The sequence below is a fragment of the Danio rerio genome, chromosome 18, assembly GCF_049306965.1.
Source record: "Danio rerio strain Tuebingen ecotype United States chromosome 18, GRCz12tu, whole genome shotgun sequence".
Lineage (NCBI taxonomy): Eukaryota > Metazoa > Chordata > Actinopteri > Cypriniformes > Danionidae > Danio > Danio rerio.
In genome coordinates, this window is record NC_133193.1 from 43,393,458 (window position 1) to 43,408,326 (window position 14,869).

General features: G+C 34.3%; 2 protein-coding genes across 3 annotated transcripts in view; one reads left to right on the top strand and one right to left on the bottom strand.

The window, feature by feature from the left end:
• The window catches only part of ugt5c3 (UDP glucuronosyltransferase 5 family, polypeptide C3), a 29,160-nt gene extending 21,485 nt beyond the window's left edge, over nucleotides 1–7,675 (top strand). The window contains 2 exon segments of one of the 2 annotated variants that reach the window (NM_001128714.1): nucleotides 1,437–1,499; nucleotides 4,906–7,675. In NM_001128714.1, the coding sequence (NP_001122186.1) occupies nucleotides 4,911–6,506 (1,596 nt within the window). In that variant the 5' untranslated portion in view covers nucleotides 1,437–1,499; nucleotides 4,906–4,910 and the 3' untranslated portion in view covers nucleotides 6,507–7,675. 2 annotated transcript variants of the gene reach the window in all.
• Nucleotides 7,676–9,946: 2,271 nt separating this feature from the next.
• Nucleotides 9,947–14,584, bottom strand: zgc:101040. Its single transcript, NM_001003588.2, is given in 2 exon segments — nucleotides 9,947–10,989; nucleotides 14,547–14,584. A coding segment is annotated over 1 exon segment (873 nt). The 5' UTR covers nucleotides 10,983–10,989; nucleotides 14,547–14,584; the 3' UTR covers nucleotides 9,947–10,109.
• Nucleotides 14,585–14,869: the final 285 nt, after the last annotated feature.

The following is a 14,869-nucleotide window of genomic DNA, read 5'->3' on the forward strand; positions in this document are numbered from 1 at the left end:
GCATTTAAAATTAAGAATTTTCACAATCACTCTCTAAGACTTTACAGTGAAATTGTCTTATTACATACATATTTTAAAACACTCTTTAAAAAGAGTGTATCAACGTATTACCTTGACACATGCATATAACATTCTCCTTACACACATTTTAACACATTAAGATGAATTATGAATATTTATCTTTTCTCAGGTGATCTGTCATTCCATAATATGAACTTTTATCAGCTTTTTTGAACTTTGATAAAGCAGTGAACGAAAATGGGCACTGAGCCAAGTTCAGACGACAACAAGGTTTGTTTGAGCTTGGGTCGACCATGGCTTGTTATTATATTTAGATATTATTACGGTGTAATGTCTTGGCTTCCTTTTTAAAAATTGCGTCTCTTTGTTTTCATTCTCCTGGCTTGTGTACGCCCTAGTGACGCTTCTCTATAAACCAATAGCGTTCAGCTGCGCTTCTAGCTCCGCCTTATTGTATGTACCCTTTAGGCCTGTTGGTACCCTTTGCAAAGGGTGACTAAAAAGTAATAGGGTACGGTTGCTTTTAGGTTCTCTTTGACAGCGGAAACGGCCTTAAAAGCATACCGAACCAAACCATACCACTCAGAGGAAATGGGCCATTAATTGGAAACTCCCATTGAAAGTCAAATTATTATTTGTGTAATCGTTTTTTTTTTTATCTTAGCAAGTGTATAAAAGTAGTCAGTGTTGAGAGAATGCTGAACACTTTTTCTGTACAAATGATATCAGTATCAGATTTCAAATGTGCAAAAAAAAAAAATATATATATATATATATATATATATATATATATATTAACAGTAAACATTGTTGCAAACTGCCATCTGCTCAGTGTATTTAAAAAAAAATCATTGTGGTCTAATGCTAAATGAGTTTGGTTATTTATAGAATTGGCCTGCCTAGATAAATAGGCCCTTATTAGAACTGAACAAACAGAAGCATATGCCAGTTATTATAACCCTGGTGTTAAAACTACAAGCTTTCCATTTCTTTTCGGCTTAGTACCTTTATTAATCCGGGGTACTACAAGCTTTCCTATTGTCATAATTGAAAATAAATGAAAAGTATATATAAAATATATAAAGGCGCAGAACAAATAACCTTGAGTTTAACCATTTTCATAGTTTTTGTTTAGGTACAGTATATTTAAACAGTTGGTTTTAAGTAATATTTTGATCTTTGAAATGTTTCCTATTTTCATTTTCGATTCTATCTTTTAAACATGATCACTTTATATTAAGCAGTAACAAAGTACTTTAAAAAATTTATGGAAAGTAATTCTCTAACCTCCTTTCTGATAAAAGTCTATCTAATCCACCTCTGTCATAAAGTCAGCAAACACCACGTGAGCTTCGCTACGGGAAGCTGCAAGTGTAACTCCTCCCCCGCCTTCAATGTGTTTTCTTCTCCCAGCATGTGTTGTCACTTGCGAGTGAATCCTGTTGAGTTCCAAGTCTGCTAGAGATCTGAAGCTGACAGTGAGTGTTGATTTAAATGACTATTTATTAAGTAAATGAAGTATTTAAACAAATGTTGTAAAAATTTAATCAAACAATTCTTTGCTTATTGTATCAGAAGGGAAATGAGATGAACGTTATCTCCCATGATGCATTGGTCACGTGTAAGCGAATAAACTAACGTTACTGCATCAAACTGATCTTTTTATATTTTTTATGAACCGTTTTGCATGTTCGTAATGCAATGAAGCTATGTTCATTGTGAGAGTATGGAGTTAGCATTAGCAATATTGGCTAAATTTAAAGTGATTTAACTGCTTAGTATAGGTGTCAAAGTTCAGCCAATGTGTGTTTCTTTTTTATTTATTGTCTTGATAGAAGTCAGACACGCCACTAGTTGTTTTTATTAGAATAATTTACTTTTTTTTTCTAATGCCATCTGCAGAACCAGTAAATGTTTCTGATCTATTTGTTTTGTCATTGAAATCTGTTGTCAGATGTATATTCTGTTTTAATTTTGTCAGCCAAATGTGTATATATATATATATATATATATATATATATATATATATATATATATATATATATATATATATATATATATATATATATATATTTATTTATTTATTTATTTTTTTGTTCTGACTTTCAGTTATTATTTTGGTGATGCATTTTTACATAAAGATCACACATACTGTGGTAAAAAATGAGAACCTTAAGTTTTCTGTGTTTTATAAAATCAAATGTTTGTGTAAAGTAAATGGAAAAAAAAGGTTTATCATTTTGAACAATGGCTTACTCTTATCTGTATGACAGAAATTGTGATTTTTTTTTTTTATTGCCATCATAAAAAGTTGTGAGTTTAAGCGCACATACATGATTGCTGACATCAGGTGGGTTAAAATATTTATGAAGAGAACCACACATATGGTTAATAGCCCAGTGTTTATGCAAACTGATAATTACTCTTCATCACCAAAGTTATCCTCACAGCAACAGATGAGTGTGCAGGCGAGGTAAATCATTGATTCATAAATGTATCAGAAGATATTTTTACTAAAATGCCCAGATATTTAACTATAAATGCTATTACTCTCATTCTTGTACAATGCTGTGCACTTCACTAACAGTCATGTCAATACAACACATCTGTTTTGACAATACACTGTAGAAATGCTCGGCTCCACAAATTTCCTTCATGTTCTCCCAACACAAATTAAGTTAACTTATTTATTTATTTATTTATTTTACAAATTTAAGTGGATTGAGCATAAAACAATTGTTGAACATAAAACAAGTTGTCCTAAAAAGCCTTAAGACTTGTGTTGTTTCAACTCATTTTAATTAAGTAGTTTAAACAAGCAGCAAAAGTCATTTTTTGAGTGTGTCTTGCCACTCTTTTGGTTCTGCAGAACTAGACACTCCACTAAATGTTCAACACTATCTCATAGCAATGGCTAGGCCCACAAGGAATCTGCGCACGCAGAATTCCACAGATTTTCCGCAGATTTTTAGCCCTTCATTAATTCTTTTTATTTACTTGAGTAAATGTGTGATTCTAAATATATTCAGTTTTAATTCAGTAATTTATTACTTTTTATGTCATATATTAAGGTTTTAGTTATGATACTCCGCTGGATACTCCCAAAATAATTCAGCAGAAATCCGCAGATTTTTACCAAATTTCTCAGCAGAAATAGGTAAAAACGTCTGCAGATTCCGTCTGGCCCTGGCAATGGCTAATTCGTATCAATTCATACGATCTAGTTCATATATTTTAGTACGATTTTCTCATCCCCCAATGACGGTTGGCTTTAGGGGTGGGGTTGGGTGCCACGCCTCCTTTTTAAAGTCTTAAATTTTCGTACGAATTAGCCATTAATCTGGCAAAACGTAAAATACTTCTTTTCTTGTGAGATCAGGTTGAAATGTCTATCCACTGTGTCTGAGTCTGTCCTTCAACTTTGACCCGCATACACGGTGGTGTTAGTTAAGAGATTGAATCTTTAAGGAAACTAAAAATTATGACAAACCAGGTTGCAAAAAAACTTAAATTTCTCTTTTAGATTATATTTAAGTGCCTCAAGCTCACAATTGGACATTAAAAAAAAAAAAAAAAAAAAACAGGATGTGAGTCTTGCATTGTTAAGAATGCTGCTTTTAATATAAATGTGTTAATGAGCTTTGTCATCACAGATTTTTTTTATTTGTTTAAACTTGTTTCCGTGCAGATTGTTTAAGAATACTGCACTCTTGGAAATTCTGTATTTAATCCAAAGGATGATTAAAAATCTACTGAAGAATTTCCATAAAAGTGTGCCATATGTGTCAGACATTCAGCCACATGTTCATTGGGGGTGCGTGGTATAACAGCTGAGACCAGGGAAAGAACTACACTTATTTTTTGCACTTGCATAAATTTTTGTTTTGATAATTGATATATTGCACCAGTTTCATGGGTAGTGATGGTTTTATTGACTTGAACACATTGCAGTTTTACAGAAAATTTTACTTTAGATGGACAAAAAAAAAAAAAAAGACTTTTGGGTGCCGTTATACATCCTTGAGTTAACAATGAACATTAAATAGGGAAAAAAGTTTTGTTTAATTTTTTTTTTTAATTTGTCATATCTGTAAGGTAATGAAGGTTAAATGATAAATTCAACTGTGTACATTTTTAAATGATTCTTAATATTTGTGTAATTAAATTGTGTAATATTTCTTTTTTATTTTTTGTTTAAATCGTTATAATGATTGCTTACAAGTAGGCATGGGCTGGTATATGATTCTGACGTTATGATAACCTTGGATATAAATATCACGGTTTTACAGTATCAGTGTTGAGATTACTGCTCTAAAGTATATTATTTTTAAATGTCTGGGTAAAAAAACCAAAACCTCTTTCCCCTTTAAACAATATATTTAATAGGGGAAACATTTGTACAATTTAAATTTAAATAATTTGGAGCAGTTAACATGTCGGGCAAAATAATAAAAAAAAAAAATTATAGACTTCTGCTGTCTTCATTTGTTTTAAAAACACATTTTTTTTTTTACAATTTAAAACAGCATCTTTGAAATTGCATATATTTTCTAATAGGCATAATGTTGTCCTAAAAACAAAAAAAATGTAAATACAATATATTATACCTCAGGAACGGTATAGCAGAAAATTTTGACGGTTTTAAAACCTTGACTATTCTAAACCGCAGTATATCTTGTACATGGTTAGCGTCCCATGCCTACTTACAAGACATTCATACAATTTGTTGAAAATACACTAGGCTATAGTCTACCTGTATATAATTTATTTTATTTTATTAGTGCTTTGTGTGTTAGAGCACTATCGACAACATTACCAAAGAAAATTAACTACAGAAATACTATTTAACAGTTTAATATAATACATTTACTTTTACCTTTACAGGCAAGATGGCACCACTTTTTAAGAACCTTTGTTCTGTCTCACTCTGGATAACAATCATACCCCTTTTTGGATTTCTGTGCGATGGTGGCAAAATCTTGGTGGTGCCTTTGGAGGGAAGTCACTGGTTGAACATGGACATCCTCATCAAGGCTTTACATGGAAAAGGGCATAGCATTGATGTAATACGTAACACCAATAGCTGGTATGTCAAGGAGAAATCTGATTATTACAACTCCATAACCATACCACAATCCAAAGGAATGGACGAAGAATTTGTAGACGACATGATCTCCAAAGTAATCAACCATGAAAGAGGAAAAAGCTCCTGGCTGAGCACTGTAAAGTTGTTTTTTGATTCAGTTATAGACAATTATGAAATGACTAAAATGGTATGCGATATTACAACGAGCATATTCGAAAGTGAGGAAATTCTGAAAACACTACAGGAAAAGCAGTATGATCTGATGCTCACTGATCCAGTATGGGGTATGGGCATCATTCTGGCTCATAAACTCAAGTTACCCATGGTCTATAATGTGAGATGGACTACTACTGTAGATGGACACTTTAACATAGCTCCCTCGCCAATGTCCTACATCCCAATTACAGGATCTGGAAACACAGACAGAATGAGCTTTTTCCAAAGAGTGAAAAATATAATCTTTTATTTCACAAATGATATTAAATACAGCCGTTTTAGTTTGCCACAGTATCAAGCAATTTGTGATAAATATTTCGATCCACCTGTAGATTTTTATCAACTTCTGCAGGGGGCTGATATATGGCTCATGAGGGTTGATTTTGTTTTTGAATTTCCACGTCCGACAATGCCAAATATCATCTACACCGGTGGCTTCCAGTGCACTCCAGCAAAGCCCCTTCCACATGATCTGGAAGACTTCATGCAGAGTTCTGGAGATCATGGAGTCATCGTCATGTCTTTAGGTACATTTATTAGTGCATTGCCAGAAGATGTAACAGCAGAAATAGCTGCTGCTTTTGCCCGGTTGCCTCAAAAGGTTATTTGGAGATACACTGGAAAGAAGCCATCTACTTTGGGCAACAACACATTATTAGTTGACTGGATGCCACAGAAAGATCTTCTAGGACATCCAAAAACTAAAGTCTTTGTTGCGCATGGTGGAACCAATGGGGTTCAAGAAGCTTTGTACCATGGCGTTCCAGTGGTTGGAATTCCTTTCTTTTTTGACCAGTATGACAATCTCATTCGATTACAAGCAAGAGGTGGAGCCAAGATAGTCTCCCTTGCAGAATTAGGTGAAAACACACTGCATGCAGCAATAAAGGAAGTAATCAACAATCCATCCTACAGGCTGACTATGCAGAAGCTCTCTCAATTGCACCTAGACAAGCCAGTCAAACCGTTGGACAGCGCCATCTTCTGGATTGAGTTTGTAATGAGGCATAAAGGTGCTGCTCATCTCCGTACAGAATCCTACAAAATGCCTTGGTACTCCTATCACTCCGTAGATGTTGCAGTTACACTGATTGCAGTTGTTTTGATTTTCATCTTCTCCATATTTTATGTAGTTCGATATGTGTGCATTAAGTGCTGCAGCAGAAAACGGAAAACTGAGTGAGAGATTAGCTTTAGTCTTTGCACTTAACTGCTCTGCATATTTATTTAAACACTGATTCAGACAAGTTCAGAATAGAGCTCCATTTGTGAATTGTGGTGCGATTGGTAGGTTCACTATAGTGTTCATTGCTCCCTAGATCTACACTCAAATGAATGACGCTTATAAGAGAAGTGTGACTATAATATACAAATATCATTTCAGTTTGCATATCGCAAAGTAAAATGCCTTAAAAAGGCACGTGCTCCATCATGGTGGATTTTATACACATATATATATATATATGGTCACAACAAACACCTAATAAGAGAAACATACAACATGTGAAGAGTAGTAAAGGGTGTGAGGACTGAAATTAAGAAACAAGATGACATTTGATTGTTTCGTGTAATATGTAATGAAAAGCATTTCCTCATTAATTTATTGAATTTATTACATTGCCTGGGAAAATGAATGATCTTCATCTACTTTCTATTGTTTTAAATCATCTGGCACTTTATCAAACCAGTGTTCAGAGAATTCTGCAGAGAGAATTCAACAATATATTTTTTTTTTTTCACGTGAGAACACTTTCTTTGAATTTCATACCGAAGCACACTTCTAAAGACAAGATTTGATTGTTGACCTTGGTGCTATTTTATGAAAAGCATTTCTTGTTTTTCATGCCTTTCCTGATTATGTTTATCTACTTTCTTTTTATTTTTTTAATCATGTGGCCTTTTATTTCACTTATGTCCAGAGAATTAAATTCTCATTAATTATTTTTCTTGTTAGATCACTTTTCTTTTAATTTCAAACTGAATCACGCTTTTAAAGTGTGCTGTTCAGTTGACGCATGTCCAAAATCCTGTTTTGCCACCATAAAATTATCAGCTTTAGAAGCTTGACTCTTTTTATACATTTGCTTAATAGCCTTTAAGGCAGAGATGTGTAAATTTGTTCATGGAGGACCAATGTCTTACACACTTTAGCTCCAAACCTAATTAAACATCTGATTCAGCCAATTTTCATTCGAACACCCCAAATGTTTTGATTGTTTTTTTGTTTTTTTTATCAGATTTTTGCAATGAAATGCAAATGAAATGTTTGATTATAATTTTTTGCTTTAAATCAGAATGTATAATGTTTAATTTCAATGTGTTATTGACAATAAAGAAAAATATCCAAAAATATTTGAGAAACATTTATTATATTGTTTATAATATTAAGGTAGTAGAATTCAACCACAACCATTTTGAATTGACATTTGCGTGATGGTTGTACTGTACATGTACATGGTTTATTTTATATATATATATATATATATATATATATATATATATATATATATATATATATATATATATATATATATATATATATATATATATATATATATATATATACCTTTGTTAATACTTAATAATTTACTTGAGGCTCTGTAATTATTTACTTTTTAATCTGAAATATCAAGATTAGTGAAAAAGTTGAGGTCTATGTTTTTATCAAGAGTAACACTTTACTATTTGAAGCTCAAAACTGCTGATTTTATATTGTTAACCTGACCTGTAGATGGTAACTTATTTGAATTATCAATGTGCTATTTCATCAGGGGCCTCAGCAATCATTTACAGCCTCTATTAGCAGGTAATGAGGTAAAAGTTTAATTAGATTCTGTTTTTATGGAGTAATTGAACCTGGATTTTGCATACATTAAATGCCAACCTAATTCATACACAAAAAAAGTTTAAAACATTTTATAAATAAAACTAATGACATTAAAATTTGTCAAAAAACAAAAAGGACAAAATAGTCAAAAAACAAAGTTTGCACAAACAATTGAGTTTTATTTAATCCATGTACATTCTGTTTTTTAGAGCAGGGTTCTATCAACCACTAAACATAAGTGAAATCATTGCTAATCTACACACATACTTAATCATTAGCAAAGCTGAGACAAAGAATCACTGCTGCAGTTATCATATATCATAACATAAAAATTCATAGGCTTTCACAGTAACTTTTCTTGTCCTATTATTATGTTTATAAACAAGTAATTGGTCATTCTGTTGCCTGTTTTTCATGCCACTGTCAGCCTCTGGTGGTAGATGTCTTAACTACAACATTTGGCAGCCATAAGTATTTTTCCCCATTGATTGTTGTTTTCTAATTGTAAGTAACTTTAATTTGCACATATTTACTTATTTATTTTTACACTAAACATTCTGTTGACTATATTTAATTGTACAATATGTCAGATTTCTCAGATTATAGTAGAGATTATAGTTAAAGCTTTAAGATTATGTACTTCTGCACCATTGTTTGGGTGGTCATTGAGAACGATTTGCCTTGGGGCCATTTTTTCTTGTTGCATATGTTCCAGCTGTAAAAACTGCACTGAAAATAATTATGCGATGTAATATAAGCAATGTATTCATCAACGGCATCACCTGAATATTGGGGGACTCTGTAATCAAAGTTGTGTTTTTGTTAAATAAGTAGTACTTTGTTCCTATTGTACTGGATCACCCTGCTCTGAAAGGTATTTTTAAATTGTGTTTCATTCAGAATGGCTCATCCCTATGCCCTAATCCTGAGGTGTCCACACTCTGTCCTGGAGGGTTGGTGTCCTGGAGAGTTTAACTTCAACCCTAATCAAGCACACCTGATCCAGCTAATCAAGCTCTTAAGATGTGGTCAGACTGAAGTTTAAGCATTCGATATTCTGTTGTACGGTGCTACGAAAAGGGTTGGGATTAAACAAAATAATTAGACATTTTAAAAAGCCAGCAATTGCTCCATATTTTAAATTTCTGTCTATAGAGGGCATGTTTTGATCTTCGCATGGTCTCACACACTCAAGTGATGCAATTTCGCAGGTCAGAGTTCACCAAGCTTGAACTTTCCAACACAGCGATCTGCGAAACTTGATGCACGACCTTGCGTTTCCGGTCTGATGCATTCGCGTGTGTATGAATGGAAGTCTATGGGGGAAAAATGCAGTGTGTCCGCAGCTTTACTAGATATAGAAACTTCCCGGCAGGTGTGTTGAAGCTAAACTCAGGACACTGGCTCCCGAGTTTGGACACCCCTGCCCTAATTCTTTGGAAGAGTTCAAATAGGACATGTTTGAATGCAATACGGTAACCAATTTTTGTACTGGATGGCCGGTGTCCCTGCAGAGTTTAGCTCCAACTTGCCTCACCGGCCCTCCAGGAACAGGTTTGGTGACCCCAGATTACCCCAGATTAACTTTGCTTTTAGTGTCCATCAGCTGTACCCTTAGAAAATACTTAATTCCAAAGACCCTTTAAAGTGGAAACTTCAATATAAAGTGACTATGATTGTTTTCACATTGAAGTCGGAAGGTGATCTATCATGTTAAAAACATATCATTGGTTGACCTACCCCAAAAACCCATTGCTAAAGTTACAATTGATTTAATTTCCTGTGGAACTAACTTGCCAAAAGAAATGTTGGCAGATATTAATCAGTCTACTAAAATTCTAATGACAGGTAGTAGACTCATAGTTGCTAATTTACTTATAGTCAACATAACATCAAGGGGGACTATCAAAATTAAGTATTAACTAATAAAAGTGTGAAATTGTACTGTTCTGTTGAGTATTACATGCAATAATTAGCTTTATTGTTTTTAGGAGTGAGCTTATTAACTAACACCACATTAAACTTCTCCCTCAGCACAGTCTCTATTTCACATTCGGGGATTTCCTTCATTTCCACCATGTCAGAGTCGTCCTCTGGGTTGTAGGTGATCTCACTGTAAGTCCACCCGATCAGAGCTCTGAAGCCTCCAGGTAACTGAAGGGAGCAAATAGACTTCAGCACAAATCTAGAATCGGGACTAGTCTGCAGGCAATCCAGCGTATCCACGAAATGCTCTTTAGCACGAGGTGTTAACGGGAAGCTGTACATTGTTTTCGTCAGGCGCTTGTCAATGAGGCTGGAATTAGCATAGGCCTTATCTTTGACCACTTGCTTTCTTGACGTTTTCTCCAGAGTCCACCTCACCCCTTCTTTTAGGAGCCGGAATACTCCGGGAGGCTGTGGCTGATCTTTACCCGAGATCATCTCTAAAGGATACCACAGTTGGCATGACACTCCATAGCTCACGTCTGTAAGGTAAAACTTCCCATTAATCTCTACCATGTTGATGAGGTGAGAGTCAACGGGATAGAAATCATTTTGGAACTTGTTGAACACCTTAGAGCCTAGTGTGGTGTATTTGTAACCCATCTCCTTTAGGACCCATGAGAACAGGAGGTTGTTTTCACAACACCAGCCTCCCCGATTGCTTTTCACCAGTTTATGATAGATGATGTTCAGGTCTGTCGTGTTCTTCTCTCCGCAGTGGATGCTCAAGTTCTCAAATGGAATTTTCATCACATGCAGCATGTGGATGGTGCGTAAAGTATCCAGGTCAGGTTTGTCATATGGGCCAGTAAACCCAATCCTGTTGAAGTACCCTCTTAGATCCATTGGATTCCTTAAATAAACAATGCAAGAACAGTTTTAATTCTTATATTATGTTCGAATTCTTTGTTTGATATTTATGTCGCAAGTCAAGCTGATGTTAACGGTATTTAGTAAAATTAACTACGACAAAAATGCAAAAAAATGAGTTGAACAAACTTGGAGAAAAACCCTGACCACATCCAACCTGATTAAGTGGTTTCAAAATGCTTGATATAAATTTTATTTCAAGAGTTTACACTTAGCTGCTGATTGATAATGAAACATTTTTGGCATGCTGTCCCGAGAGAGAGCCTTGAGCCTGGGGCTCCCTCCCGTTTCATCAGGAGAGAGGAGAGTGTGATCTCAGGTATGTCTCAAGAGGTTCCCCGAATTTGTTCGCTCTGCTCATTCCTTGATTATTAGGGCTTGCCACGACAGAATGAACTGCCAACTACACCATCACATGGTTAGGCAGCAATTGCCCAGTACTAAAACACTTATAGAATGTGCCAATTTAGTCAATTCACTTATACTGCATGTCTTTATACTGTGGGAGGAAACCGAAGTACCTAAGGGAAACTCATACGAGCATGGGGAGAACTCCACACAGAATTGCCAACTGGCCCAGCCGGGACTTGAACCAGCGACCTTCTTGCTGTGAGGCACCGCTGTCAACAACTGAGCCGCTTCGCCGCCCTGTCTTGGATCAATCTATGAAACGGAGTAAGGGTTGATGGGCTGATTCTTCGAGATGAAGATGACAACGGTAAGAAAATCTTGGTATTTATGCATGTTTGGATTCATCTAATTTGTAAATAATATAATAGCTAATGCTGGACCAGCTGTGTTCAATCATAAGCACGTGATCCACTCGAAATTAGCTTAAAAATAAACTTAACAAATCTTGGTTTAACCCAGAGTTTATAATTAACTCTGGACTGCATGAACCTGAAAGTGTGACATGCAATCACACGAAGCATAAGATGGTCAGCTTGTGTTTTTTCTTACAAGAAAATCCGCAGGTTTTATAGTCAATCAGTCGCGAGTAAAGTGACATTTCATGCAATTTGAAGCCTTTCACACTAAAAGCATATTAGAGTCCAAATCTTTTATCTTTTGCTTTTAATAATTGATGGCAATTCTGTGAATTATAATTATTAATACTCATATTTGAATGAATAAATTGATAAATAAATTATATATATATATATATATATATATATATATATATATATATATATATATATATATATATATATATATATATATATATATGTATGTATGTATGTATGTATGTATGTATGTGTGTGTTTTAAATTGTCAATTAACATTAATAATGATTTAGATTTAAAAATTATTTTTAAATATTCACATATGGATTTTCTTTATTGCATAAAGCTTTTAAAATGACTGAATCTTGAGCTATTGGTGATCCAACATTATTACTATCAGTTGATTGATCTACATCTATATAATAATATTTGCTTTAAGTTGATTTTCAAACTTTTGCTTAATCTGCAGTGTTTCTATCTTCCTTCTGTCTGCGTCATGTGATTGTCATGCAGTCCACAGTTAATCATGAACTCTGGGTTAAACCCTTATTTGACAATGTCAAGCATTCTGGGCCCTGGGGTCTGTTTTAATAAGGAGGTTAAGTCTGAGTTAAGTTACTCTGAGGTGGGAAACTCCTGAGTTTTTTTTTTTTTTTTTTTAGATTGAGTTAGTTCTGAGTTAGTTTGTTCTGCTCTTCCTGCCTAAACCACAGCGAATGAAGCTCTGCACAAGACTTTTGGCCAGCGGAGAAATTAAAATGGTCGTGCCCAACTGAGTCTGGTTCCCTCAAGGTTTTTTTTCTTCACTCCCATCAGGTGAAGTTTTTTTTCCCTCTCCGCTGTCGCCACTGCCTCGCATGGTTCAGGATTGGTAGAGCTACGCATCGATGAATTGGCTCTTCAGTGTTTGAACTCTCAGTAATGATTAAATCACACTGAACTGAGCTAAACTGAACTGAACTGAACTTAAACACTAAAACCTGAACCACACTGTTCCAGTTACTATGACCATTTATGTGAAGCTGCTTTGACACAATCTACATTGTAAAAGCGCTATACAAATAAAGCTGAATTGAATTGAATTGAATTGAATTGCTTATTTTGTGCAACACATGCCATGTGGTTACTATCAAAACCAACCCTCATTGCGACTGAAAAATGTTGTGTTTGCTCAAACTAAATGAATTTATCAGGGTATAAACCCAAACTAACTATGTGCAATATTCCTTTGGTCTTTGGTGTGTTTTTGGTACTTTTCTGGACCTTGAATGAGTTGTGACCATTGCTGTTAATGGATGATTAGGGAGCTCTCGGATATCATCCAAAATGCCTTAATTTGTGTTCTGAAGATGAACAATTGTCTCAGGAGTTCGTAACAACAAAAGGGGAGAGTAATTATCAACAGGTGTAAATTTTTGGGTGAACTAATCCTTTAATCTCTTTGTGAGGGACTCTTAAACATTGTAATTGTGGCAACAGTTTTTCCACCTTATCTTGTGTCAAAAAAGTTTGTGACTTTCAATGGGAAGGAGGATTTTTATTATTATTAATTAATTATATTTCAATAAAGATTTTGAATACAAAATGTCTTTTAAAGTACAACAGCAACACTGCGTCAACCAGTGGTGTGAGTTTAGGGCAGTACTATCTGTCCACCTAGGTTGGGGAGGATCTGGGTCATTTACCTTTTACCAATCTCATTCCCTGAGGTCAATTCTGTTTTAGCAATCTCATTGAGAGCAATATCTCTGCGGAAACAAATACAGTCAAGGGGATGAAATCCTCTACCACTAAAGGGGCATTTAACATGACATGCAAAATGCAGCATTTTTAGTCATTGTTGCAGTTTAATGTAAAGTTTTTATTATTATTATTATTCTTTTTATAATCAAAAAATAGTTTTTTTTTTTTTTTTTTTTTTTGCATTTTCTCACAATTTATGTCCGCTATGATAAGCTGATCTTTTGACAGCTTTATTTAGTTTTTGTACGTCTCCTTGGTCTCTGGTTGTAGGCAGTTACTCTCATCTACATTCAAGGCGAGGTGTTTGTCATCTCAAATGAGCTCATTGTTTTGCAGATCTGTTTGCTAAAGTTGGTGGCTAGGATTAACATAACTCGCCTATGCTACACTACAAGAAACATTTGATTTAATTCTTCATATTATTTTAATACCCTTGAAAACACAGATAATACAACTTTTTTTTTCTTTAAGACATTAAAAACCAGAATTAACCGGATTACTATTTAGTTTTGCACCTAAACAGTTGCCAGTCACTAAAGTATCTCCAAAAAGTGAATTCCATGTAGTCATATAGTTACCTGAAGTACAACTTAAATTGTTACTATAAACAGAAAGAAACAGAGATGTGAAAGAAGAGTTCAGAAGATGTGGGAGTACAAGAACCTAAAAACACTAATACAGTAATATTATGAAAACACAGTAAAGCACCTCTCAATAGTGATGAGATTTCTGAACAGACAATATTAAAAAATAATCTACATTTTTAATTTATTTAATAAAAATGTCCTCTTACCCTTAGATGAAGCCAGTGAGTTTGCTGAGACTGAGTGAATGTTTGCGGAGGGAGGAACTGGAATTTGGATAACAGACAGTTAACCCTTGAACCACGGTGAAGCATTACTTGTAAGTAATGAATAAATTATTAAAAAGAAGCAGAGCAAAATGCACTCACATTTGTCTGTTGAGCGTTATTCATGTTGTTTCAAAGTACTCACTTAGGCTGTGTAATTATGTTTACTTAAACACAATGAAATAAACACATTGTTTTTGGCTGGGATGGACTGGTAAATAGGGAACACTGGGTCTTTCTCATTAAGCTGTTTTTTTGTTGCACAC